The 26,670-nt window shown below is 38.1% G+C and overlaps 2 protein-coding genes across 2 annotated transcripts; both read right to left on the bottom strand.

Moving 5' to 3' along the window:
• Positions 1–264: 264 nt before the first annotated feature.
• Positions 265–1,215, bottom strand: LOC121386041 (52 kDa repressor of the inhibitor of the protein kinase-like). Its single transcript, XM_041516840.1, has one exon. It carries the CDS (start codon positions 1,213–1,215, stop codon positions 265–267), a length of 951 nt encoding a protein of 316 aa, XP_041372774.1.
• A 104-nt stretch (positions 1,216–1,319) lies between these two features.
• On the bottom strand, positions 1,320–4,458 carry LOC121386040 (zinc finger MYM-type protein 1-like). Its single transcript, XM_041516839.1, has 2 exons — positions 4,145–4,458; positions 1,320–2,795 (listed from the first exon to the last, which is right to left on the bottom strand). The coding sequence occupies exon 2, from the start codon at positions 2,781–2,783 to the stop codon at positions 1,320–1,322; it is 1,464 nt and encodes a 487-aa protein (XP_041372773.1). The 5' UTR covers positions 2,784–2,795; positions 4,145–4,458.
• Positions 4,459–26,670: the final 22,212 nt, after the last annotated feature.

The following is a 26,670-nucleotide window of genomic DNA, read 5'->3' as shown; positions in this document are numbered from 1 at the left end:
TCCCCACTCCCAATCTGAAATCCTGGTTACGCCAATACCCCTTAGTGATCAGGGGCGTAGCGTGACCTGGTCATGGGGGGGGGTTCGGATATGAACCAAGTGGACCCTTGTTCACACACACACACACATACACACACACACACATACACACACACAACGTATACATATATATATATATTACAATTATATATTTTAAAAAACCCAAAGAAACAATACAAACGAACAACAAACCACAGAAATTCCACTTACTAGATCGTAACTGGTTTATGGTTTAATTATCGATGAGAGTTCAAGACGCCTTGGATGACATTGTACAAACACGTTCACGACACGGTCAAGATCAATCTCCTTATCGTAATGAATGTGCAAGAGTGCCAATGCAGACAGGCGTTCTTGCCCCATCGTTGCCCTCGCATATGAATGTAAACGCCTTAATGAACTTGCACTTCGTTCGCACTCACAGGAGGTTGCTGGAATAGTACATGCGATCCTGAGAAGAGTTTTTATGTTAGGAAAATGGGTTCCATCACAATCCTTCAACGCAGCAGCTGGAGTAGAAGGTCTCCTCTCAGGTGACACATTTTCATATCGCATTTTCCAACGTTTCAATTCTAGGTCGGTCACCTCGGGTGATGGGAGATCCTCGTTGTACATACGTAGGATTTCGTCAATCGACATGTTGTTTTCACAAAGTATAGATGGTACTAGTCCTAGCAGTGAAATTGCAGTTTTAGCCAGTCCAGAAAACTTAGAGTTTAAATTTTCACACACATGATCCAAGAAAGGAATTGCCAAGTTCAGTTTGTAGTGTTCCAGTACAGTACTACTTGCAGCATTATTGGCACGGTATATCTGTCTCCCACTGACCCTTGGCTTATTGGGCTCAACACCCACTTTTGCTGCCATTCTCTCTGCCTGTTTGAAAATTACAGATTCGAAATTACTGTCAACGTCATGGCGCTCTTTCTTGTAGATATCTTTAATATCGTTCACGGCATTATATGCATGAATAATATCCAGAGAGGAGCTTTGGAGCTGAACAGTAAGTCCAGAAAGATGTGAGAGATATTGGTAGACTGTGAGGAAAACTATAATAAAGCCAAAACTTGTTATACCAGTGAGCAACTGCTGCGCATCACTGCGGGTCTGTGTTTTCCAATCCCAATACAATTCTGCAAAACCTTCATGTAGACCATTGTATTCTTCAAGATGCATCTTGTAGCCGATCACCTGTAGGGCATCAACAATAAAGAAATAGCACTGGTAAAAGTGTTGGTAGGCATTTTGGCGCTCCGCCCATCGGGTCCGACAGAGATCAATTAAAGTTTTTCTCTTGTTTGGTTCTCGACTTTAATCGCTGTAATCAACTCAAGAAGTTCATTTCTCTTTGGGCTATTTCGGAAAAAAAGGCAACAGTTCTTAAGTTTGTCGATCATGTTACGCACTTCTGGTATGTTACAGGCGTGACTTATAACCAGATTTAAGCAATGGCCACTACAGTGCACATATGTTGCTAATGGAGCATGCTCTCGGATTTTAGCCTGGACGCCAACTCGACCAGATGACATGTTACTCGCCCCATCATATCCTTGACCACGCATATCTTTCAATGGTATACCAAGGTTTTCCAGTATGTGAATGATCTCATTGGCCAGATATTCACCCGTGGTGCGAATCACTTTTGAAAATTGTATGAACTCCTCCCTAATATTTTCATCTGAATCCACGAAGCGGACGCACAGAGCCAGCTGTTCAGTGTTATGAGATGTCACCTCATCCGCCATGATACTATAGAACTGTGCTGTCTTTATCTCTTGGACAAGGTCACCGAGAATTATGTGATTGCCTATAACATCGAGTAACTCATTTTGTGTTTGTGGTGACAAGTAAGTGACACATTTCATTTGTGGCTCCATTAAATGTTCATGTAAGGTTGAGCAATACCTAGCCAGTACCTTGATCAAGGAGAGAAAATTTCCCGGGTTTGTTTTCTCATCCTCCAAGTGTTCGTTCTTCCCACGTAATGCTATACCTTGCTTGCCACAATACACAATTGCTTCTGCAATGCATCGAAGTATTTCTCGGTTTTTGTCAATGTTCTTTGACCTATTGTTTTCCATCAAAATTGGAATAGTGGCATTAGGATTTTCAATACTTTTGATGAACGTGTCTGCAATTTGCATTGCCTCTTGGTGGTACTCGTTGCTTTCGTGGCTTTTGCACTTTTCGGACTTCTTTTGCCAATTTATAAATGGCCGATTGACAAATTGCCCTTTCCCTTCTCGATTCATACAGAAAAGTGAACACATGATGCAAAAGGCACCATCGAGTTTTTGGCTATAAACTAACCATTGATATTCCTTCAACCAGCTGAGTTTAAAACTGCGGTTACAGCCACCAACATATATTATAGGAAATGTATATGTTTCGGACGGCTGGCTATGGTGTTTGATTAGTGTATATTTTTCTCCATCAGAGAGTCCTTCAATTGCTTTTTTAATATCTAGTACTGACATTGTTGCAGTAATGATATGTCCAATATCGTTAATTGTTGCAGTAGGTGTCTTGGTTTGGGATTCTTCTTTGTATCCTTCGCTAGCAGACCCTGATGGCGATTCTGATGGATTACTTTTTTCGTCAGGAGTCGGGCGTTCTTCTCGTGGTGCCTGTTGGGTTTGCCCTTCTCTTGGTCGTGGTCGTTTATTGTTAAAGAATTTATCCAGGGATTGACATCTCTTGGATGCAATTTTCAGTTCCTGTTTTCTTTTCTCTGGCCTGCCCATCTCGAATGTTTGCTGCAAACAATTTAAAACCACACTAAGTTATACTTTCATTTATTCCATTGTATTGGATTGGAATAGAAAGTTGCATACGTAATTCAAAACGGAGTACAACGATCAAAGGTTCGAGTTGAACTACAGTATATATTATCAATAATGCGAGGCCTAACTAGGCAACAACACTAGCTCTACTGTTTTATTTAAAGTTACATTGTTAGCATGTTTCCTACAGTAAAATATGACCACAAAAATTATTTTAAAAAGCTCTTGTTTGTTCGCTAATAAAACCTATCGTGTAGGCCTACTCTAAAATGACAGTCGCCATGAGTACTGGACATTTTAAGCTTAAGGTAAGTTGTCAATGTCAAGTGTGTATGTGTGTGTGTGTGTGTGTGTGGACACGTATGCATGAGATAGAGGGAGATGGGGGAAAAGAGAGTGAGCAAGAGAGTACTAAACAGGTTTTCCCTAGATATCATTTTTACGAAACGAATGAAGTTCCCAAAGGTATCTAACCGAACGAAAGTGAGGTCAGATACTTTGGGAAGTTCATGAGTTTTCTAAAATTAATGATATCTAGTGAAACGAGTGCGGTATTTTATTTATTACCAACATGTTTATGAAGTAAAATGCACTGTGCTATCAGAGAAGCTGGCGTCGCTTACTAAAATTACATCAAATTATCGATACGAACCAATGAAAAAACGTATATCCGGTACGACACTGCCGATGTTTTATTTAATGACACACTAAACACATTTTATTTACGGTTATATGGCGTCGGACATATGGTCAAGGACCATAATTATGTTTACACATAGGCTACTCTTTCCGATTAGCAGCAAGGGCTCTTTTGTATGCACATCCCACAGACAGGATAACACATACCATGACCTTCGTTAACTAGTTGTGGAGCACTGTCTTTGGATAACATGGTTAGGCGATATGCGACTTTAATTTTGGCTTGCGTGTCACATATTCAAAATAGAGTGCTACATGTATGTTCCTTATCCTTTGAACAAAACAATTTATTAGGCCGGAAAACAACTGAAATAAGTATACTATATCTACTAGTCTAAGTGCATATTGATAGTTGGGGGAATATCTGTTGCAAGTAGGCCTACTTACGTTTGGAAATCACCTTCCTACACCACTGAGCAGATAAGATGTCTTTGGATAGTATGGTTGGGCGATAATGCGGCTTTAATTTTTGGCTTGCGCATCAAATATTGAAAACGAGTGTGTATGTTCCTTATCCTTTGAACAAAACAAAATTAGGCTGGAAAACAACTGAAATAAGTATACTGCCGCTACTAGTGCATATAGGTACATGTAGTTGGGCTGTGTCATTTGCAAGTACTTACGTTTGGAATTCGAAATCACCAGGCTTCTATGTCTTTGGATCATATTTTCGTCAACGTCTGACGTCATATCCTTGTTGATGACCATACATTTCGAAAGCTTAACATGAGCTCGGTGTACTACATTATTTTATAACAAAATAAAACTATGTAATAACAAGCGACGGGCACGCATGGACGCCTATATGAATATAGAGCCATATACAGCACTGTGTTAAACAAAATTTAATAATAATTAAAAAAAAAAAAAAAAAAAAATAGTAATATTTTACTTCTGAAAGCGGACCATTTGCTTCAGCGGGGGGGTTCGTCCGAACCCCCCCAGCCTACGCCCATGGTGATATGTAGAGGAAAATAGTGAGGAAACTGTTATGCTTTGGCAATCATCAACAACCAAATGGTCGCAAGATACCGTGTATAAAGTACACATTTTTTCCTACATCGGATGTCACAGATCTTTAGTTTGAGTCCAGTCATATCATTAACCTTACTTGTTATTGACCAGTACTAACGTTACATGAAGAAACCCGACGCCCATATGCGAAACGAACCTCCTCTGTACGTTCTTAGGTGACGTAGAGCAAAGTTTTTCTTCGTGTAGCGTTGGTACTAGTTAATAACATTTTCCACGTCGCAAGCCATAAACTTGCCACACAGACACTGCCATTAGTAGCAAGAGATATTTTATATGTATCATCCCATAGACAGGATCGCATAAACCACGGCCTTTGATATACCAGACGTGGAACGAGAAAAAAGCCTAATGGAAACCGGCAGAGATGGAGGACAGACTGACCACATCGCTATGTCCCGCTCTGCATGCTTATTTATGACCACTTCTATTTGATTTCAGGATTCAGGTCGAATGAATGAATGTTTGTTTAATGACACCCCAGCACAAAAAATACATATCGGCTATTGGGTGTCACAAATGGTAAGTATATGGAAATATTATTTATATATATTTATGTAAAACCACAGTGTAAGGAGCTGTGGGGGGAACGTATAATACGATATATAAAATCAAGTTAAGTATATGTTAAAACTTTGTATAGAAGTCAAAGTGTTTTAAAAACTTTACAATTAACATTGGATGGAATTTAAACGATTCCAAAACATTTCTGTTGCCAAATATATCATTTCTTGTAGGCTTGAGATGATCACACTCCACCAAAATGTGGTGCACAGTCAGTGTACACTGACAGTGTTCACATTGAGGAGGAGGGTTCTTCTTTAAAATAAATGAATGCGTCAAATATGTATGGCCGATGCGGGCACGGCATAAGACCATTTCATCCCTCCTGCATCGCCTGTAGGATGACTGCCTTGACAGAATGAAGCTTATTCGCAACCGCACCGTCCCAATCATCTTGCCAAGTCGAAAAGATATATTGGTTAATATGAAATTTAAAATCACTGTAGGGAACACCAACATGGACACGGGGCAAGTTCAAAGCAGACTTGGCAGCAACATCTGCCTTTTCGTTACCCTCAATGCCAACATGGCTGGGTACCCAACAAAATATAACATTTCTATTGGCAATTGATAAAAAGACACACTTTCGTATCACCATTGCAACTAAGGGATGCTCCAATTTCATGTACTGTAGAGCTTGGAGACACGAAAGTGAGTCTGTAAAAAAAATAATAATAGATGCACATGAATCCTTAATCTGTTCCAGGGCTTTAATGATTGCCCAAATTTCAGCAGTAAAGATTGATGCTGAATCGGGCAATCTCATGGAAATTATTGCGTCTGATGGAAACACAAGCCACAAAATTTCCATCCCGTGATCCGTCTGTGTAAACAGGAATGTAATCACAATACCTCTCTTGGATTTCCACGAAATGTTGTTTATAAATAACAGCATCTGTGCGATCTTTTTTTAGATGCACAAGATCGAATACAATTTTTGGTGGTTTGATACACCAAGGTGGCAAAATAAAATATGAAGGCGTTTCCAAAATGTCTGTTAAATCAATGTTGGAAACTGATAAAAACTGCTTAATGCGAAGACCAAATGTCCGAATCGCATTCGCATCAAATAACTTCATATATTTATTATCAAACACCGCATTGTATGCAGGATGTTTTGGCATTGATTTAATCTTTGTAGCATACTGCAGAGAAAGCTTTGCACGTCTAGCACCCAAACTAGGTTCGTGTGCATCGACGTACAACCTCTCCACAGGAGATGTTTTGAAAGCACCAAGACAAAGCCTAAGTCCCTGGTTGTGTATAGGATCTAGCATTTGCAAGTAAGACTTACGTGCTGACCAATACACAATGCACCCATAATCAAGTTTAGACCGAACTAAAGATCTATAAAGTCGGAGCATAACCTTTCGATCTGCTCCCCCATTCAGTCTTGCCAATAACTTTTAAGATATTGAGGGCCTTTAAGCCCTTCTTTTTCACATACTGTAAATGAGGAACAAAAGATAGCCTCCTGTCAAAAATAACCCCCAGAAATTTGGTCTCCTCCACAACTGGAACCTGAGTTTTGTCCAGAAACAGCTGTGGATCTAAATGGTGACCTCTTTTCTGGCAGATATGCATAGAGACGGTTTTTGACTTTGAGAATCGGAATCCATTGTCAGTTGCCCATTGTTGAAGTTTATTCAAACAAAGCTGCAACTGACGTTCAATGATACTCATACTGGACGACCTGTAGCAAATCTGAAAATCGTCGACATATAACGAGCTATCAACGCCAGGTTTTAAACACTGGGTGATGCTGTTAATTTTCACGGAAAAGAGAGTTACTGACAGGATGCTACCTTGAGGCACACCCATCTCTTGGGAGTGAGAATCGGATAACGTAGATCCCACTAGTACCATGAAAGACCTATTCTGTAAGAAATTTGAGATAAAGTCAGGCATACGGCCTCTTAAGCCCATGCCATGGAGGTCTTTCAAAATCCCATACTTCCACATGGTATCATAAGCTTTGTCGAGGTAAAAAAAGACCGATACCAAATGCTGGTTATGGATAAAAGCATCCCTACAAAACGTTTCAAATCTAACAAGATGATCAACCGTGCTACGTCTAGTCCTGAACCCACATTGCATGTCAGTAAGCAATTTGTGGGACTCAAGATACCAGACAAGTCTACGGTTGATCATTCTTTCCATGGTTTTACAAATGCAACTTGTCAAAGCAATAGGGCGATAAGTGGTAGGATTTGTTGGATCCTTAGCAGGCTTAGGAATAGGAATGACAATGGCTTTTCTCCAGTCAGAGGGAAAGTCACCAGAAATCCAGATTTTGTTAAAGATATTTAATAGAACCATTAAGGATGATTCAGGTAAGTGTTTTAAGAGTTGATAATGTATTTCATCTGGTCCTACCGAAGTATCATGGACTCTACGTAGAGCGTCCTGCAACTCCTCCAAAGAGAAGTGCCATTTTCAGATGAAAAGTTAATAGGTTGCTTTTCAGCTTTATTTCTGACAGATGTAAAAGCATCTGTACTGAAAGAAGAAGAAGAGTTATGAGAGAAATTGTCTGCCAAAGCATTGGCAATGTCACGATGAGACGTAACATCCGTGTCATTGACAGACAAATGGCGAACTGTATTATTGGATTCTTTTCCCTTGATTTTACGTATCCTATTCCAGACAGATTTCACAGATGTTTGAGAAGTCAACTTGGAGACATAATTTCTCGAAGATGATTTCTTACTCTGTCTGATAGTTTTACGAGCCTTTGCCCGAGCAATGCGATAACTATTCAGGTTATCCCCGGTAGGTTCGCGTTTGAACCTCTTGAGGGTCCTGTTTCGCTCTTTGATTGCATCTTTGCATGTCTCATTGAACCATGGTTTATTGAAACGCTTCGGTACTGCCGAAGTCTTAGGAATAGTTTCCTCTGCAATATCTTTCAAGATGGAGGTAAATAAAGACATGGGATCATCGGCACCAGTCATGGCAGTTTGTTGCAGTCGAGTGCTGCATAGATGCCGAAATTGATCCCAGTTAGCCCCTGTCAACCTCCATCTCTGAACTCTTTCAAGTGATGGAGGTCCATCATTCTCCAAAATAACTGGAAAGTGGTCACTACCACAAGGGTCTGGACAAACTTTCCATGAGAAATCAAGACAAAGTGATGGACTACAAAGGGTTAAATCAATGGATGTGAAAGAACCACTTGCAGGATGAAAGTATGTATGACTTTTATCATTAAGTAATATTAAGTCATTTTTGAGAATTAAGTCTTCTAATTGTTTACCTCTAGTGTTTATGTCATCGCATCCCCACAAAGTGTGGTGTGCATTAAAATCTCCCATGATAATAAAGGGAGTAGGGAGTTGATCAAGAAGACCTTGAAAGTCCCTAGTGTTAAAATTGTAATTGTTTCGAGGGGGTAAATAAACTGAACAGAGAGTAATAGTTTTATGAGCCGTGACCTTTACGGCCACAGCTTGTAAAGTCGACTTTAATATGACTTCACTCTGGGGAATGCTTTCATTTACAATAATGGAAACGCCCCCAGACGCTCTGTTTTCACTCTGTTGACATTTATGGTAGAGATTAAATCCTCTGATGTTAATACTGTCAGTATCCTTCAGGAAAGTTTCCTGAAGACACACTGCAAGAGGATTATACTTTTGAATTAGAAGACTTAATTCATCAAAATTGGGCCTAAGCCCACGACAGTTCCACTGGATAACTATTTTCCATCGGGAGGAAGTATGGGTTTTATCTTTGGCTTTGCTGGTGGTCTTTGTGATCGGCAATGATCTGGAGATGAAATCTCCATATCATCATCACCGATATCAGCCAAAGTATCATACATATTGCTGATCGGGACCGAACGTAATTCGATCTTTTTCAGCCTACCAGACAGTACTTCTGTAGCTTTCTTTGGAGATTTCTTTGTGTCATTGCCCGTCTTAGGGAGACTAGTGCTCGACCTATTTGGTGGATTTTTAAAATCCATGGACACTTGAGTTTCAATTTCCTTTTTCTGGGGTGTGATTTTTTGTTTTTGTGCTGCTTTTTGCACCTGTTTTTGCGTCTTCTCAATATCAGACAGTTTCTTGTACTTGGCTTCATCACAATGCCAAGTGAGGTCTGTGTTGACTGCAACACTTTTAGTGGCGACTTTGGCAGCAGCTGCAGCTGCATATGACTTGTCACCGACTGTAGGTGTTGCTGTCTCCACCAACCTCCTGGCATCCGTGAAGGACAGTTTATTTTGTACCTTCACCTGTTGAACTCTTTTTTCCAGCTTCCACCGCGGACACTCTCGCGAGTATGCACAGTGGTTGCCCTTGCAGTTGAGACAAAGTGTATCGTTCTTACATGTCTTGCTGTCATGGTCAAATAGACCACAACGAGCGCATGTAAGTTTTCCACGACATGTGTTCTGACCATGGCAAGGGGTTTGGAATAAAGGGTTCAACAGGAATATTAAGGTAACCGGCTTTGACAGATTGAGGAAGGGTAGGGACGTTAAAGGTGAGGATACAAGTATTCGTCGGTAACAAGTCATAGTTTCGACGAACCTTTATCCTCCTCACAGCAGTAACTCCTTGTATACGTAAATTTTGGCATATTTCTTCCTCGCTAACACCTTCCAAATCTCTGCATCTGATAACTCCCTTTGACGAATTAAGGGAGGAATGCGCAGTTACCTTAATTGGTACGTTGCAAAAAACTGTCGACTTGAGAAGACAAGTAGAATGCCTTTCGGTTAAACATTCAACCAAAAGGCCAGTCTTAATTTTTTTGACAGATTTTGGCTCACCAGCCAAGCCAACAATTGCCTTTTGAATGGCAAAGGGTGAAAGTTTATTCAAGGCTCCGTCATCAGTGGAACTGATGACGAGAAACCTTGGCCAGTTTTGTGAAGAAATCACTTTGGATTTCTTCACACTAGTTTTCGATTTCATGGACTCCTCGTCGGAAGACAAGAAGTCCGAAACTTCGGTGTGGACCCTTTTAAGGGTCCCATCTGTATTTGGTATAATTTTTGGTTGATCCATATTAGATTTGAAAAAAATGTTCATCAACCATGCCCCCACCCACCACCGGGTCCAACAAGGGGACATGGTGCTGCGGATAACCAGCAGACAGCCATGCCAGGGATACATAGTTGATATACTTGGGCATTAAGAAAACAAAATCACCCAATTGACCCTAGCCACCGCCCCAAGAGCAACAAATACATATAGGGTATCCTGAATCTCCTAATAACATACCGCCATCAACTTGACCATTCTTAAACAATTCCACTATTTCTTCATATCAATGCATCATGTGTTGCACAAGGCCATTTTGCCACGATGTCCAAGAAAACACCATTAGCTGACACTGTGCACTGAACGTTGATAGCATGGTATCCTTTGTGGCTAAAACAAAAGTGTTCGTCACGTGAAGGACCTTTTTTTTTTTAAATGCAATCTTATTTAATACGCTTCGGGTTTTGAGATAAAGACATTAAAACAAGTAAAAATCTAAACCAAACACATAATTGATAATTAATCACAAGATGCACATCATTAAAACAATCTGAATATTTTTGCTACAGATTTGAGATAAATACATTAAAACATACATCACATACATCATTAAAACAATTTGAATATTTTTGCTACGGTTTTGAGATAAATACATTAAAACATACATAGATGCACATCATCAAAAGAATTTGAATATTTTTGCTACGGCTTTTGAGATAAATGCATTAACTGCATAAATGCAAAAAAACATTCATATACCATATTAAGACATGCTAACATCAAAAGATTATTCTTTCGAAGTACAGAATTAATAGATTAAGACAGGTTAACATCAAAAGTTATCATGAATGCATGTTCAACGGGCTTCTAATCCATTGAAAAAACAATCTATTTTAAACGTGCATTGTCTGGAATATTTTTATTATTTAAGCATTTAGAACAGAAAATCCCATTACGTTTGGTGCATATAAGACGCCGCACTCCAAATTGGTTTCAGTACACTGGCTTTTCTAAGTTAAAAATAAACCCAGTATTTTGAAAGTGAGACACTTTTGCCGGGCTCCCTCTGAGCTAAAAATAGTACGCTTCGGCTATTGTTGCATTACAAAAACCGAGCGGATTCTAGCAGTCAATTCCGCTTGCAGCCACCTTCAGCAGACACTCATGGTGACGTTCTAAACACCGGACTCCTACGCCTTTCGATTGTTACCTGTATTTCACACACTTTTAAACACACTGTTATGCTAAAAAAAAAAAAATTTTTTTTATTTTTATTTTATTGTCCCCAGAATATAAAAAGGCAGTGTCAGAGTTGGGGTGCCCTGAGCTCACTGTCTCACAATATTTTTTAAATTTCATATGATATACACAGTTTTATATACATACATATAAATGGCAACATATATACACACGAACATACACACGAAGGACCTTGCACTGGGATGAGAGTTCCATCTAAAGCCCCGAGAACGTTGGGGAAATTTGCCAATTTAAAGAAATCTTCTTTTATGTTTCTCATTTCAGCATCCGTGTAAGGGAATTTTACATGCACCTAGAAACGGAGTACCGGCTAATACCATGTACCTCACACGTTACTGCCTGAAAATGTCCTGTAGCATAATAACGTAGGGCTGCTACAATTTGTATCGACACCGGTAACGCACCACTTCTGCGCGTCTGTCTCTCGAGATTCATTTGCAATGCATTGCATAGATACAATATTCCTCTCCTATCCATTCTGTATCGGTCTTGTAATTCAATGTCATCCATGTAATCAAGAAGATTATTTCTATCCCTGAAGACTCTTGGCACCGTCTGTCTTCTTCTATAAGGGCCATTCCAAAGCATTACAAACATCGCAGTTGTCATTGCGCAGGATGTCGAATGTTGACACCGAATCCTACGATTAAAACAATATTCCGTGTTTTACATGCTCAACTACAACAAACATTTTACTTTACGACACTCTAACAACAGGGTAGGAGCTGTTGTTAAAATAACGATATCGCTAGTAATTGACACCCGGAACGACACTTTCTGGCACATCAACTGTTCCTCCACGACGCCTTAACGATGTCGTTATGTACAACGATAGCTTCGGGAACATGGCCCCAGACTGCCAGAGATTATCAACTAGCCTAGACATATATATATATATATATATATATACGCTTCAAAAAAAGTAGGGAAACCAATAAGAATTTACAATTGCAAAAATTGTAAAGTATATTAGCTGTGTTAAATGGTTATATGATAATAGTGAATTAATTGGGCAAACATTACAACCGGTAGTTCAGTATTACAGTAGGTTTTATGACTACCAAAGATCTTGAAGGACGACTGGGGTCAAAAGTGAAATTTGAAAGTTGACGGGTTTTTTTTATCAGTAAATCGCAAATTCAAACAATAAAAAGGACTAAAAACAAAACAATAACAACTGTATGATCAATAGAATGAAAAAGATTAACAGAAATAATATTCCACAGTGATTAAAGGGACATTCCCGAGTCTGCTGCACTTTTTAAGATGTTATCGATTAACAGAGACATTTTAACGATTGTAATTACATATAAAAAATATATTTCTGCATAAAATATTAGTGGCTGTATATTAAACGTGGTTTTTTTTAAGATACACTTCCTCCACCAAAATGTGGCGTACCGCCAGAGTACACTGACAGTGCACACACTGAGGTGGAGGATCTTTCTTCAAGATAAATGAATGGCCGATACGAGCACGACACAAGACTATTTCATCTTTCCTGCACTGTATAGGAGGACTGCCACTCCCAAGACCCGTTTGATGGCATGAAGCTTGTTCGCCACCGCATCGTCCCAATCATGTTGCCAAGTCGAAAAAAGTTTTTTGGGCTTTGCCAACTAGCATCGCAATTTCATAGCTAACTTTGCTGAAATTGCAGTCCCCTTGTACGAGATCACGGGTAAAAAAGCATTTATGTGGGGACCTACCCAGGAGGCGGCTTGGGTTAAGCTAAAAGAGGCACTGGTATCCACTCCGGTGCTAACATTGCCCAAAAAAGACGACCCATTCATTCTTGATACGGATGCATCGGACAAGGCAATAGGGGCAGAGTTGTCTCAGCTGCAGAATGGCACTGAGAGAACGGTTGCTTATGCCAGCTGTAGCTTCACCTCAAAACAGAAAAAGTACTGTACTACCTGGAAAGAAGTGTTGGCGGTGGTAAAGTTTACCCGTCAGTACCGCCACGATCTGCTGGGTAGGAGGTTCTTAGTGAGAAACTTTAAGCAACCGCAAGGTCAATTAGCCCGATGGTTAGAGGAACCTTATTTTTAAGTGGTCTCTTCTCAGGTAAGTACGTAATACTGAGAAGATAAAACAGGACATAAAATTATATTTTTCCTGGCTGATGCGGACCTTTTGCATCCTTTTGTGAGGGGGAGGGAAGGTATCGGCCATGAAAAATCCTGTTTGATCTTGTGTTCCTTAGGGAGAGGGTCCCAAATTATTTTGTGGGGGAATAATAGTTAATTCTCAATTAACTATTGCTAAGTTGAGGGATAATTATTTGAATTATGATTCTTTTTATTAAAGTGCTGTGCCAGGCCATACACTAAAATTTAAAATTCCACAATTAAATGCTTTCTTAATTCATTGCAATAATATTTTACACCGATATGTAAATCAATAATTACGAAAAAGCCCCATAAAAGTATTAAAACATCACTCCCGTAGAACACTGCCGGAAACGACCGAGTAAAATTCTCGGTAAAAACATTTGCCTGTAAATAGCCATGACGTCACGAAGGGAACGCGTTTCACAGAAACCTACCACGAGATGACTTTCAGCGCAAGCGAAAGTGGGGACCGACAGCGACTGCCAAGTTTGATCATGCGAATACTTCTTTCGATGTGATGGATAGTGTTAATGCTGGACTAATTTTGTGCAACACAACAAATAATGCCTTATCAGTTTGAACCTGGAACATCTTCCGACGAACCAGCGGCCTGACAGATGACGATGAAAATGGTCGTGGAGACAGCTTACCACTAATTTAAACTTTTATTCTGTTTTGTTCTTTCGCTTTTCGTGCGAATTATTTTGCTACACTGTATGTTCTAATACTTGTAGTAGAGAAGACGATAAATAACTCTTGAATTCTACGAGTCAAGTGGACCCGATATCGGTATTTTAAGAAATAACAAAAAAACGACTTTTAGCCCATCCCATCCCTCTATGAAGATGGGTTTTTTTTTTTTTTATGAACAATTTCAGTTTAGTTTGACGTAAAAAAAAAAAGTAAAATGTTTGGAAATAACAAAACAATACTATTTTTTTGTGTCAGTTGGAAAATGTTGCTCGAAATCCTAACTTATTTTAATTTAAGAAATAAACAAAAACTGCTTTAGTCCTTCCCATCCATCCATGAAATGTTTTTTTTGGTGGTGAAATTTCAGTTTAGTTTGACGTAAAAAAAAAAAAAAGTAAAAGTATTTTGGAAATCGCGACCAATACTATTTTTTGTGTGCAGAAGGTGGAAATGGTCTGCTCGAAATAAATAACTTATAGCACATTCCCTAGTAAGAAAAAAAAGGTTTTCTTGTGGGAAGGTAGTATTCACCATATAGAGCTGTTTTACAGGGGCCTTTTTTCATACTATGGATTTACGTCATGTGGGTGCCGTACTTTATTGTTTAATGTTTCTCGAACGGTTGTAAATCTTGAAAGAGATGCAAACGACAACAAATCGGATCTCCATGAGTGCACGAACCGTGCATGAAAAAACAAAATGTGGGTGCCGAAAACCAGCAGACGATTCTGGAACCCGAAGGCCCGCTCTCTTGCTACTGAACCGTAAATCGGACAGACGCGAACAAATCCAGAGAATCAGCGAACACGTAAGTAACACATATATTAGCTTCACATCACAGGTAAATTCACAACAGTGGTAGACGCCAGAGAAATGATCATACGTCATATGCATAAGTCAAATTACGTCATCATTGCCTGGGAAGGAACGATAATCTAGACCGACTTCGGGCCAGCTACGCGGGTAACACATATACATTGTGTATCATCGTACACAGAATACTGTAAGATGTCAAACATTTTGCATTTTTGACATATAGTCTTAGAGCGGAAAGTCGCTACATATTTTCCATTAGTAGAAAGGGATCTTTTAGATGCACCATCCCACAGACAGGATAGCACATACCCCGGTCTTTGATATACCAGTTGTGGTGAACTGGCTGGAAAGAGAAATGGCTAAAAATGGGCCCACCGACTGGATCGATCCTAGACCGACCGCGTATCAAGCGAACGCTTTGCACTGGGCTACGTCCCGCCGACGCTTGAATGAAAACCCCGAACAGTATAAGCTTTTCACAAATGCTGAAGGCTAAAGTCACAAACTCTATAGGAGAAATCTATCATCAAAGACAAAAAATTATGCAAAGGAAAGAAGCAAGACTGCGTTAGTACAAAATGCAGACTGAGAAAGAAAGAATGGCAGCGTTGACTCGGCATCAACAGTTAATACCAGAAAGTTACGGTTAGAAAAAAAGAATGAAATATCGTATTCGGGCAGTGTTACAGGGCAAAACAAGAAGGCTGCAATCAAGAAGAAAAGGACATAACGTAGACGGAAGGAAAAGTAATTACAGGTATTGCAAAGAAATATTCCTATAAAAATATCAACAACCTTTGAAGTTTACGAAACAGGCAGTGTCGATCGTAAACCAGTAACTAAACGTATGTTCAAGAGTCGATCAAAGTATGTGGCTGAGCTCAATAGCATGTAAAATACAGCATGTATGTCACCCTGAACGAAAACAGTCATTTGGGTATGCCAATTCCAAGAACAAAGAAGCGACTAGATTTGAGAACAAGGGCAATAAAGCCAAAAAGAAAAAAAATATATACCAAGAAACTGACTGACAACGGAAAACAGCATCAATGGCCTGCATTTTGGCAAGATGATTATTCAACACGGACTGTCGAAGTCCTGGATGTAAATACACATACTAATAAGTTGGAGGTGACTTATTAAATGCGGTCAGCTCGAGGATAATGAGGTCTGTATTCGCAACATCAAAAAAAATCGGAGTGGTATCTTGCCAGAAGAGAAAAGTGGAAACCTTCTCGAGAGGCTATCTATTCAAAACAATCACACTTCTAAAAAGGTCAATACAAAACATTACAGGCCACAAGGTATTCAGAGGCGGATCTAAGGGGTCCGGGCCCCTCTAAATTTTGCTATAGTTTTAATTTTATTATATGTTAATTTTCATTTTTTTATGATCCCCCTCCAAACCTTCCCTTGGCATTCCACTATCGCCCCCCCCCCCCCCCCCCCCACACAAATGGATTTTCTGGATCCGCCACTGGTATTACCTATGCCTGGTAGATGGTGAACTCTGTAAGGAAAGTTTTAGTTTTATATCTGATGATTTGAAGCATGATTAATGCGCATTCAACTTCTCTTTCTGTTGAGTCACACAGATGCTATATGTGTGATAAGTTACACAAAGCCGTATACAGTTCAGTGATAGATCCTTACCTCAACGATCGGATTCAATTTCTGATGATGAAATAATCATCATGTGGGCAAATGGTCAACAGCTGATGCAATAATCAACAAATTTTGGTTTTGTTATACAGTCCACTTTGGCCTTCGATGAAAGTGGCGAGCACCCACAGATGTGTGTGTGTGTGTGTGTGTGTGTGTGTGGGGGGGGGGGGGGGGTATGTTACGTTGGAAACTGACATCCATGCAACAGAACATCTCGCATTCAATGAAAAAAAATCCATAACGCACTCTGGTTCCAACCCTGAAGATGTCCGTTAAATAAAAACAAACCTGTAGAATAATGAACTGAAATCCAGACTGGTTTCAGGTGAAAATATACACATTGTATGCATTTAAAGGGACATTCCTGAGTTTGCTTCACTTTTTAATGTTATTGACTAACAGATACTTTTTAACGATTGTAATTACATAACAAATATATTTGTCTGATTACAATATTAGTGGCTGTATATTAAACGTGTTTCTGATCGTTCTAATATTTATACTAGGTTGAATATCAATTTAGTTGCTAAAACATTTTATTTTCGTACGTACGAAATTATTTGAAGACAAAATCCAGTTTGGGCTTCTTACAAATATTAAGACGACCAGAAACACATTGAATATACAGACATTGATATTCTAAACAAGAAAATATATTTAATTTGTAAGTTTAATCGTAGAAACTATTTTATTAGTCGGAACCATCTTACAATGCAGCAAGCTCAGGAATATCCCTTTAAGGATCCAACCATTACTGTGAAAAGGAACAAAAAGGCAACAAATTCCAGTAGCCTACAACACCGCAAAGTGGTTTCGCCGTCAGCCTATAGGCGAAAATAAACTGCAATTAACCAAGGAAACAAGGTGCAATGGTGCAAATATATTTTCTTCGTCCAAAACTGTAAAATCGCTTGGCCGGGAAATATCTGGTACAAAAACTATTTAACTGTGCAATAATCCCTACAACTCACATAATACAAAAACTACAGCTGTTTGACTCGGCAATACGGAATAATATATAAGAAAATGTTACTAAGATTCGGTGAACTAGACTGTATTGAAACCATATTAATGTTGAATCCTTAGTGCACTGAAAAGGTAGTATGTACTATTTTGCCCATTCACTTGATGCAAAGATAAAACCTTGATTGGTGTATTTAGCTAGAGGGGATGATTTTCCGTTTCAGATTTTGCCATATTCCGTTTTTTTCCGTTTTTGTGTTCAATTAGTGTCATGTTTTATTGTTATAAACTATATACATTTGTTATATTGTTCCAGCTCTGAGATGGTTTACTATTGCCATTTTTTAAATACCTGTAAAAATAATTTTTGAAACAAACTTAAAAAAAAGAAGAAAAAAAGTATAAACCGCACCACTTGCGTGACTTGGTTCCCACCTTCATCCGTAAATAAACCGCACCTTTAAATAAGCCGCGGTTAAAACAAAGCCACGAACTTAATTACGGTTAATTATTGTTTGTATTTAATAATAATAAAGAGATCCATTCTCCCTTAAATTCAAACAATAAATAATTGTTGATTGTGTGGCTTTCAGTTTCATTTCATCTGATGGATTATGGGTAAGTTTCATTTATAAAGAAAACACACCGTTGACAAACCCCGCTATTTTCACGAAAATATGAACAAGAACTTTGGTAATGTATTGTTCGTAATCTTATATTAGTTGCCAAAAAATATGTATAAATACATGAGAACATTTTATTAGTTCCAGTAATGATTACAAAGCGTGAACCAAAAAAAAAAAAAAAAAAAAAAGGGGGGGGGGGGGGGGGGGGGGGCACACACGTAAGAATTACTATTTTAGTATTCACTCGATTACACATGTATGTTTCTCTGTAACCTAACTAGCGTGCCGTGTGCACAAATTACATATTCAAACGAGGTCGGGTCAATCTGGATATAGGCCAGTGGTAGTGAACCGAAACTAAGCATTGTTCAGTCGATCGTTTAAAGTTTCGACATTATTTTATAACTTTAAATATATATATATATATATATATATATCTATATATATATATATATATATATATATTTGTCTATAATTATATATTCAGAGCCTGTAGCACAAATAACAGCCCAATTTCCAAGATATATATTTTGCAACCCCCTCGGGGAGAGGGGGAAAATGTACACAATGATGACAATGCCTCACCGCGGGACCCCCTGAACCGCAGGGTCTGTAGCACGTGCTACATGTGTTACAATAATAAACCGGTGAGAAGAAAAGTAAAATGCTATTTTTGTGTGCAATTTAGAAAACAATCGGTTCAGAAATAAATAACATGTAGTAAATTCCGTAGCATGAAAAAAGGCGTTCCCCGTGGGACGGACTATAAATGTGAAATGTTTTCGTACAAATTAACGAATATGCCCGAAGTTTTACGAAATTACGTTTTCTGGCGAAAGCGTTGTGTAAATTGGCTATGCTTTTGAATCGTAATAAGTATTATTGAAAAATATCGAAATTGAACGTACTAGAAATCTTATTATATAATCAACATTCTAAAATTGTATTAGTAAATGTTTATTTTTACATTTCAAGTTAAATTTCACTATGTAAAGTGACACGGGTAAACGGTCACATGCTTTGTTGCAAGCTTACGGCAATTAAGCGTAACTTCCGAGAATTAACGGTTCTGAAAATATTTAGGCATACAGTACACTCCATGAAAGTTCGCATACCAAAACACTATGCGTATATTATCAATATTGAATGTTAAAACTACTAAAAATATTTATTATGGTGCTTGAACCAGAAATACAACTTTTGAAGGTTATTTTTAAAAAATTGCAAATTCCGTTTCAGTTACTAAATTCCGCGATTCCGTCCGTTTTTCCGTGATCGCAGAAAATCATCCCCTCTAATTTAGCTTGCGATTTTGGAGTTATGGATTTAGAATTTAATGATTTGTACATATCCTTGCATCCTCTTTGACTTTTTAATAAAGTTTAATTTTAAATGGAAGAATGGGATTATTAATCATTTTAAAGTTGTAATCTTTCATATTTTCTAAACTATATGTATGTTTTTACTGCATTTGTTAACGCTTCGTTAGCTAATAAAGTTGATAGATATATTTTATTTTTTATGAACTGATCATATGTTAAAGGGACATTCCTGAGTTTGCTATATTGTAAAATGTTTCCGACTAATAAAATATTTCTACGATTAAACTTACATATCAAATATATTTTTCTGCATAAAATATTAGTGGCTGTATATTAAACGTGTTTCTGATCGTTCTAATATTTGTAGTAGGTTAAATTTCATTTTATTTCATAAAAACTATTTTTTCGTACGTACGAAATTATTTGAAGACAAACTCTAGTTTGGGCTTCTTACAAATATTAAGAGGTCCAGAAACACATTGAATATACAGACACAGATATTCTAAACAAGAAAATATATTTAATATGCAAGTTTAATCGTAGAAATATTTTATTAGTTGGAAACATCTTACAATGCAGACAACTCGGGAATGTCCCTTTAGTTGGGATAGTGATACGAAAGTTTGTTTTTTGGGTGTGTGTTTTTTTTTTTTATCCAATGCCAATAAAAAAATATTTTGTTGGGTGCCCAGCCATGTTGGTATCAGGGGTAATGAGAAGGCAAATTGTGTTGCAAAGTCTGCTTTGGATTTGTTTCATGCCAGGGTTGGTGTGTCTTAGACTGATTTTAAACATAGTATTAACCCATTTATATTTCAACTTGGTTGCGAACAAGCTTCATTATGTCGAAACAGTCCTCCAATAGGCGGCGTAGGAAGGAAGGACATATTCTATTTAACGACGCACTCAACACATTTTATTTACGGATATATGGCGTCGGAACTATGGGCAGGGTTGAAAATTAACATGAAAACCACTGTCGTCAGTAGAAGAAAAATCGTACTGGCCCTTCTCAGATCCAACTAGCCCTCCAATTATCACATTGAAATTTAACGGCACAGCCAAAATCGAAATTAGAATTTTCTTTATTGAATAATAACCATGTGCTCACCGTATATAGTCCGTTTGCTTCAAAGGGAAACCGATGAATTGGCATGTAACTTCATAATTAATAAAGTTAAAATTAATATAAAATCCAATTTTGGCTTCTTACAAATATTAAGAAAGGAAGGAAGCAAATGTTTTATTTAACGACGCACTCAACACATTTTATTTACGGTCATATAACGTCAGACACATGGTTAAGGACCACACCGATATTGATAGAGGAAACCCGCTGTCGCCACTTCATGGGCTACTCTTTTTGATTAGCAGCAAGGGATCGTTTATATGCACCATCCCACAGACAGGATAGCACATACCACGGCCTTTGACGTACCAGTCGTGGTACACTGGCTAGAGCGAGAAATAGCCCAGTGGGTCCACTGAAGGGGATAGATCCCAAACCGACTGCGCATCAAGCGAGCGCTTTACCACTGGGCTACGTCTCGCCCCCTACAAATATTAAGACGACCAGAAACACATTGAATATACAGACACTGATATTCTAAACAAGAAAATATATTTAATATGTATGTTTAATCGTAAAAATATTGTATTAGCCGAAAACATCTTACAATCTTAAATCTCGTTTCTAATACAGGGGTGAAGATAAAATGCTAGAACAGCCAAGACATGCAGCTTGACTTGCATTGTCTCTGAAGTAAAACAATAATGCGGTACAAAGAGAATAAAGGTAGAACTGCGCTTCCTGTAGTATATAAAACTACGGACATTCCTGAGTTTGCTGCATTGTAAGATGTTTCTTACTAATAAAATATTTCTACGATTAAACTTTCATATTAAATATATTTTCTTGTTTAGAGTATTAGTGTCTATATATTCAATGTGTTTCTGGTCGTCTTTATATTTGTAAGAAGCCCAAACTGGATTTTGTCTTCAAATAATTTCGTACGTACAAAAAAACAATATTTTAGGAAATCAGATGAAATTTAACCTAGTACAAATATTAGAACGATCAGAAACACGTATAATATACAGGTACTAATATTTTATGCAGAAATATATATTTGATATGTAATTACAATCGTTAAAAAGTCTCTGTTTGTCGATAACATCTTTAAAATTGCAGCAAACTCAGGAATGTCCCTTGAAGTAAAACAATAATGCGGTACAAAGAGAATAAAGATAGAACTGCGCGTGCTGTAGTATATATACACACACAAAACTAGTGTGATGGTGGCAATCCTCTTTGTGGCGATGCAAGAGGGATGAAATAAATTTTGTGGCGATGCAAGAGGGGGTAAAATCACCAATAAAGGATTTTCTCGGGAGTGGCTGTCCGTGTGCCTTTAAAGGGACATTCCTGAGTTTGCTGCATTGTAAAATATTTAAGAAAGAGGTGACTTAATTAGTTAAGCATTTAGAATAGATGATCCAGTTCTGTTTGGTACATAAAAGGCCCACCACATCGCTATAGTTTCGCAATGATCGCTTATCTACATTCTCTAGGTCAACTGCAAACCCAATGGCCAGCTTGTTTTTCTTCAATTAGTGGGACGCCAGTCGAACTGGGAATTTACGCGATTTGCGCAGGCGCTGAGCTTCTCACGTGATTTTGAACAAATTTAACTGTCTTGATTGAGGGGTCGTCTTATACCTCCAAAATATATTTATATCCATAGTTATGCTACAATACCTTTCCAGGGGTCGGTGGGGGGTTTGCCTTGAAATTTTGACAGTGATCAGCGGTTGGCATACGCGTTACATATTAGTGGGTGTTAATAATTACGTAACGCTCTAGGGGTAGGGGAAGAGGGCGGTATGTTCGATATACGTAACATTTATGAAGACTATATTATTTCTGTTCATTACTTAGACCTAAAAATGTGGTGTGTTTTTTAATGCGCGGTCGGTCTAGGATCGATCCCCATCGGCGGGATTGTTCCAACCATTGCGCCATGACTGTTATATAAAAGGCCATGGTATGTGATGTCCTGTCTGTGGGATGGTACATATAAATGATCCCTTGCTAAAGGGACAATCCTGAGTTTGCTGCAATGTTTAAGATGTTATCGACTAACAGACACTTTTTAACGATTGTATTTACATATCAAATATATTTTTCTACATAATATATCAGTGGCTGTATATTGAACGTATATTGTACTAGGTTAAATTTCATTTTATTTCCTAAAAAAAATTTTTTTCGTACGTACGAAATTATTTGAAGACAAAATCCAGTTTGAGCTTCTTACAAAAATTAAGTCGACCAGAAACACATTGAATATACAGACAATGATATTCTAAATAAGAAAATATATTTAATATGTAAGTTTAATCTAGTACAAATATTAGAACGATCAGAAACACGTTTAATAATAATTATCGGTAATACCCCATAATTGTATTTAATGAAGTTTTGAGATATATTTTATGAAATAGTTTTTGTTTTAGGATCAGTTACATTGTATAGTATACGTTAATTAATTATATGTGGTACAGCGTAAGACATAATAAAATTAGTAATTTAGAAATACGTCACTTCCTCTCTTTGTTTGAAGCTCGAGTCGGAGAGACGTGTTTGGAAATTTAGCAGAGAATTATCCTATAAATATCATAGTACTTTTTCATCATCTGTAATTCAAATTGGTCTCTTCTGATTTTTAAGACTTTGGATTTGTTTTAATCAAATGCAAAACTGTTTATAAACTATATTTCTATGACTATTTATATTATTTCTTTATTGAGTGACAGACATGCCTCGACGAGAAAACCCCCACAATCGGCCTTGTCCGTGCGGTCACGAGTGTCATTAAAACGAGGGACGCCAGCTAGAGCACAAGAGAAGGAAAACGACTTTTTCTAATCAAGTTGAAGAACCGACTTCTGGCCTCAGACCACAATTAATTTCACTATGTATTCTCAGCCCCAGTGGCTGTAGCACTTTTATTAATTTCACCAGGCCATTAGCATTTCACGGGAAACATTACCTGCCTGGGCCCATTGAACACTCGAAAGGACGACATCTGTTGTCCAGCTCTTTTCCGCGTTATATCAATGTAAACAAACACACGTGGGCTAAGGGACCGAATCACACCCATTTCTCTGCATTTTACACAAATTTTGCATGACTTCAATGTGCTCTGGGGGACATTATGCAGTATCCAGTGTAAACCAAGTGCACATATTCACTAACTGCATCCTCTTACCTGTCAAACCCAGTGTAACAATCCAGTATACTAAGCAGCTCCCCAGCCATTAATCACATCACAAGAAAACTATATTTTCTCGCATTAACTTCCGTATTTTGGACAACCAAATGGGTGGATAACTCTAGTCTGAGGCCTTCTACCAGGGAGGGACCAAGCGCTGTTCCTGTCGCGGAGAATGTGGTCGGTGAGTGTGTACACGGTAGTAGTGGCAATGGGATGCAGGTACCGACAATAAATTTTTATAATATTTTACAGCACCCATTCTGTTCATGAATCCCCACCCCCGTCCTCCACTGTCGGCGCCTCCTCGGGTTGTAAATGATACCATTCCTGTACTAGAGGAGAGTAGTTTTGATAGTGTGGCAGACCACATTCCACTATGTTAAAGGAGAAAATTTGGAGAGGAGAGTGTATTGAAATGGCCTTGCTTCTCAAGTCTGCAACGGAGTTTGATAGCACAAGATCAAAGGGCGAAATAGTGTTTAGTGAAGGCCATCTCGCAATTATCAACTCGCCCAACAAACCCATTCCAAACATTCACACTTGGACAACGGCTTTTCTTGTATACATAAGCATAATGCTTGAACAATTTCCAAATAAGGCACTAGAACTTTTGAAATATGGCAAAGATGTCCGTTTTGCAGCTACTAAGTCAACCGGTTGGGTTAATTATGATACACAGTTTCGTCTTAAAACACACGTTATCCAAATTCTTCATGGAATGAGGGATAATTGACTGCGAAAAGTGGGCAATGTACGTACCAACGGGAATAAAACACGAGACAAGTGCTTTTACCGCTAACACTGGTATCAGCGAGATGACCTAATATCGGAGTCGTGCAACGGCTATTAATCAAACAGGAAGGTCGACATTAATGACACGCAACACAACAGACTCTTGCTGGGGTTACAACAAGGGCAAATGTATGTTTAATTCCCGCTGCAGATTCATTCATTCCTGCGACAAGTGTGGGGACGCCCATCCGAGTTTTCAATGTTTTCGTCAATTCTGAGCCAACAGTCCCCGCTAATGTAACAGCGAACCAACTCTCTTCTCTGGGATACACGCCAATCAAATACACTGTATTGGAATCAAACATACGCAACTATCCCGACAATCAGTCTAAATTAGATTTGTTAAATGGCTTTAAGTTTGGTTTTTCTATTCATTATAGTGGTCCCAGGGAATCTACTGAGGCCAAAAATCTTGTCAGTGCCAAACAAGCACCCCTAGTATAAACTTAAAAAATAAGAATAGAAATACAAGCTGGCAGAGTTGCCGGGCCTTTCTCTTATCAAATACTTCCAAACTTAAGAATTTCTCTCTTAGTTTTGGTGCCAAAGAAACACAAATCAGATTTCCGGGTAATTCATCACCTTTGTTACCCTTACAATCTTTCGTGAATGACTTTATTGACCCAGAAAAATATTCGGTAAAATATATAAAAAATTATGATGAAGTTTTAATGATACATGAACTTGTACAAGGAGCATTACTTGCCAAGTGTGACATTAAGGAAGCCTTTCGGTTACTTCCCGTCTCGCCAAAAGATTTCAAATTACTAGGTTTTAAATTTGACGAGAATTATTACTATGACAAAAATCTCCCCATGGGGTCATCTATCAGCTGCGCGCTGTTTGAATTTATTTCGGACAGAACCAATAATACAAATGTGCTACATTACTTGGATTATTACTTGGATTATTTCTTGTTTGGTGTTCCAATAGCGTCAAATGATTGTTATAACCTTCTTCAAACCTTTACATTTTATTGCAAACATCTTGGTGTCCCACTCGCTGAAGACAAAACAGAGGGTCCAACGTCTGTTCTGTCCTTCCTGGGAGTTGAATTGGACACGAACGTAATGTTCTTGAGATTGCCGTGCGACAAACTGGAAGAATTAAAAGAAAATGTAAAGCTTATACTTGGAAAGAAAAAGGTTACTCTTAGAGAGCTAGTCATTGTTGGGCCGTTTAAATTTTGCCTGCTGAGTCGTGTCTTCAGGCAGATCCTTCTGTAGACACCTAATCAACGCTACTGTCGGTGTGTCAAAACTTTACTATAAAATTCGAATCACAGTTGAAATGAAGGAGGATTTATACATGTTGCTCCAATTCTAAGATAATTATTATGGTGTCACTTTAATGTCCCACAGATTATTGGTAGAAGATCAAGAGTTGGAGTTATGTACCGACAATGCAGGAGGTGAAACTTTGGGATTTGATATCTATTTCCAAGGGAAATGGGCACATGGCCATTACAGTGGAGTGAAGGGGGCCGTCTCACAAATATCACTTTGAAATTTATATATATATATATATATATATATATATATATATATATATATATATATATATCCCATATATGTTTCAAGCTCAGTTGTACTTGACACAATGGTACTGAATAAAATAAATTGCATTAATGATTGGCCAGATGGAAACTTCAACATAATACAAACATAGTGACACCCACACGTGTCATGTCATCACACTTATATTTATTCCAATGAACTCTGTCTTATGCTAATTTTGATTTAGTAAACTGGTCTGGAGAGTCGGTCAATATGACTTTATATGAAGCAATGATTTAAAGGGGCATTCCTGAGTTTGCTGCAGTTTTAAAGATGTTATCGACAAACAAAGACGTTTTAACGATTGTAATTTACGTATCAAATATATTTTTCTGCATAACATATCAGTGGCTGTATATTAAACGCGTTTCTGATTGTTTTAATATTTGTACTATGTTAAATTTCATTTTATTTTCAAAAATATAATTTTTTCGTACGTACGAAATTATTTGAAGACAAAATCCAGTTTGAGCTT

Source organism: Gigantopelta aegis, chromosome 12 (assembly GCF_016097555.1).
Source record: "Gigantopelta aegis isolate Gae_Host chromosome 12, Gae_host_genome, whole genome shotgun sequence".
NCBI lineage: Eukaryota > Metazoa > Mollusca > Gastropoda > Neomphalida > Peltospiridae > Gigantopelta > Gigantopelta aegis.
This window is presented reverse-complemented; position numbering and strand designations above follow the sequence as displayed.

What these genes read in the sequence shown, in the direction of transcription:
- LOC121386041 (XM_041516840.1), bottom strand. Translation starts at nt 1,215, where the DNA reads ATGCATCTTGAAGAATACAATGGTCTACATGAAGGTTTTGCAGAATTG.
- LOC121386040 (XM_041516839.1), bottom strand. Translation starts at nt 2,783, where the DNA reads ATGGGCAGGCCAGAGAAAAGAAAACAGGAACTGAAAATTGCATCCAAG.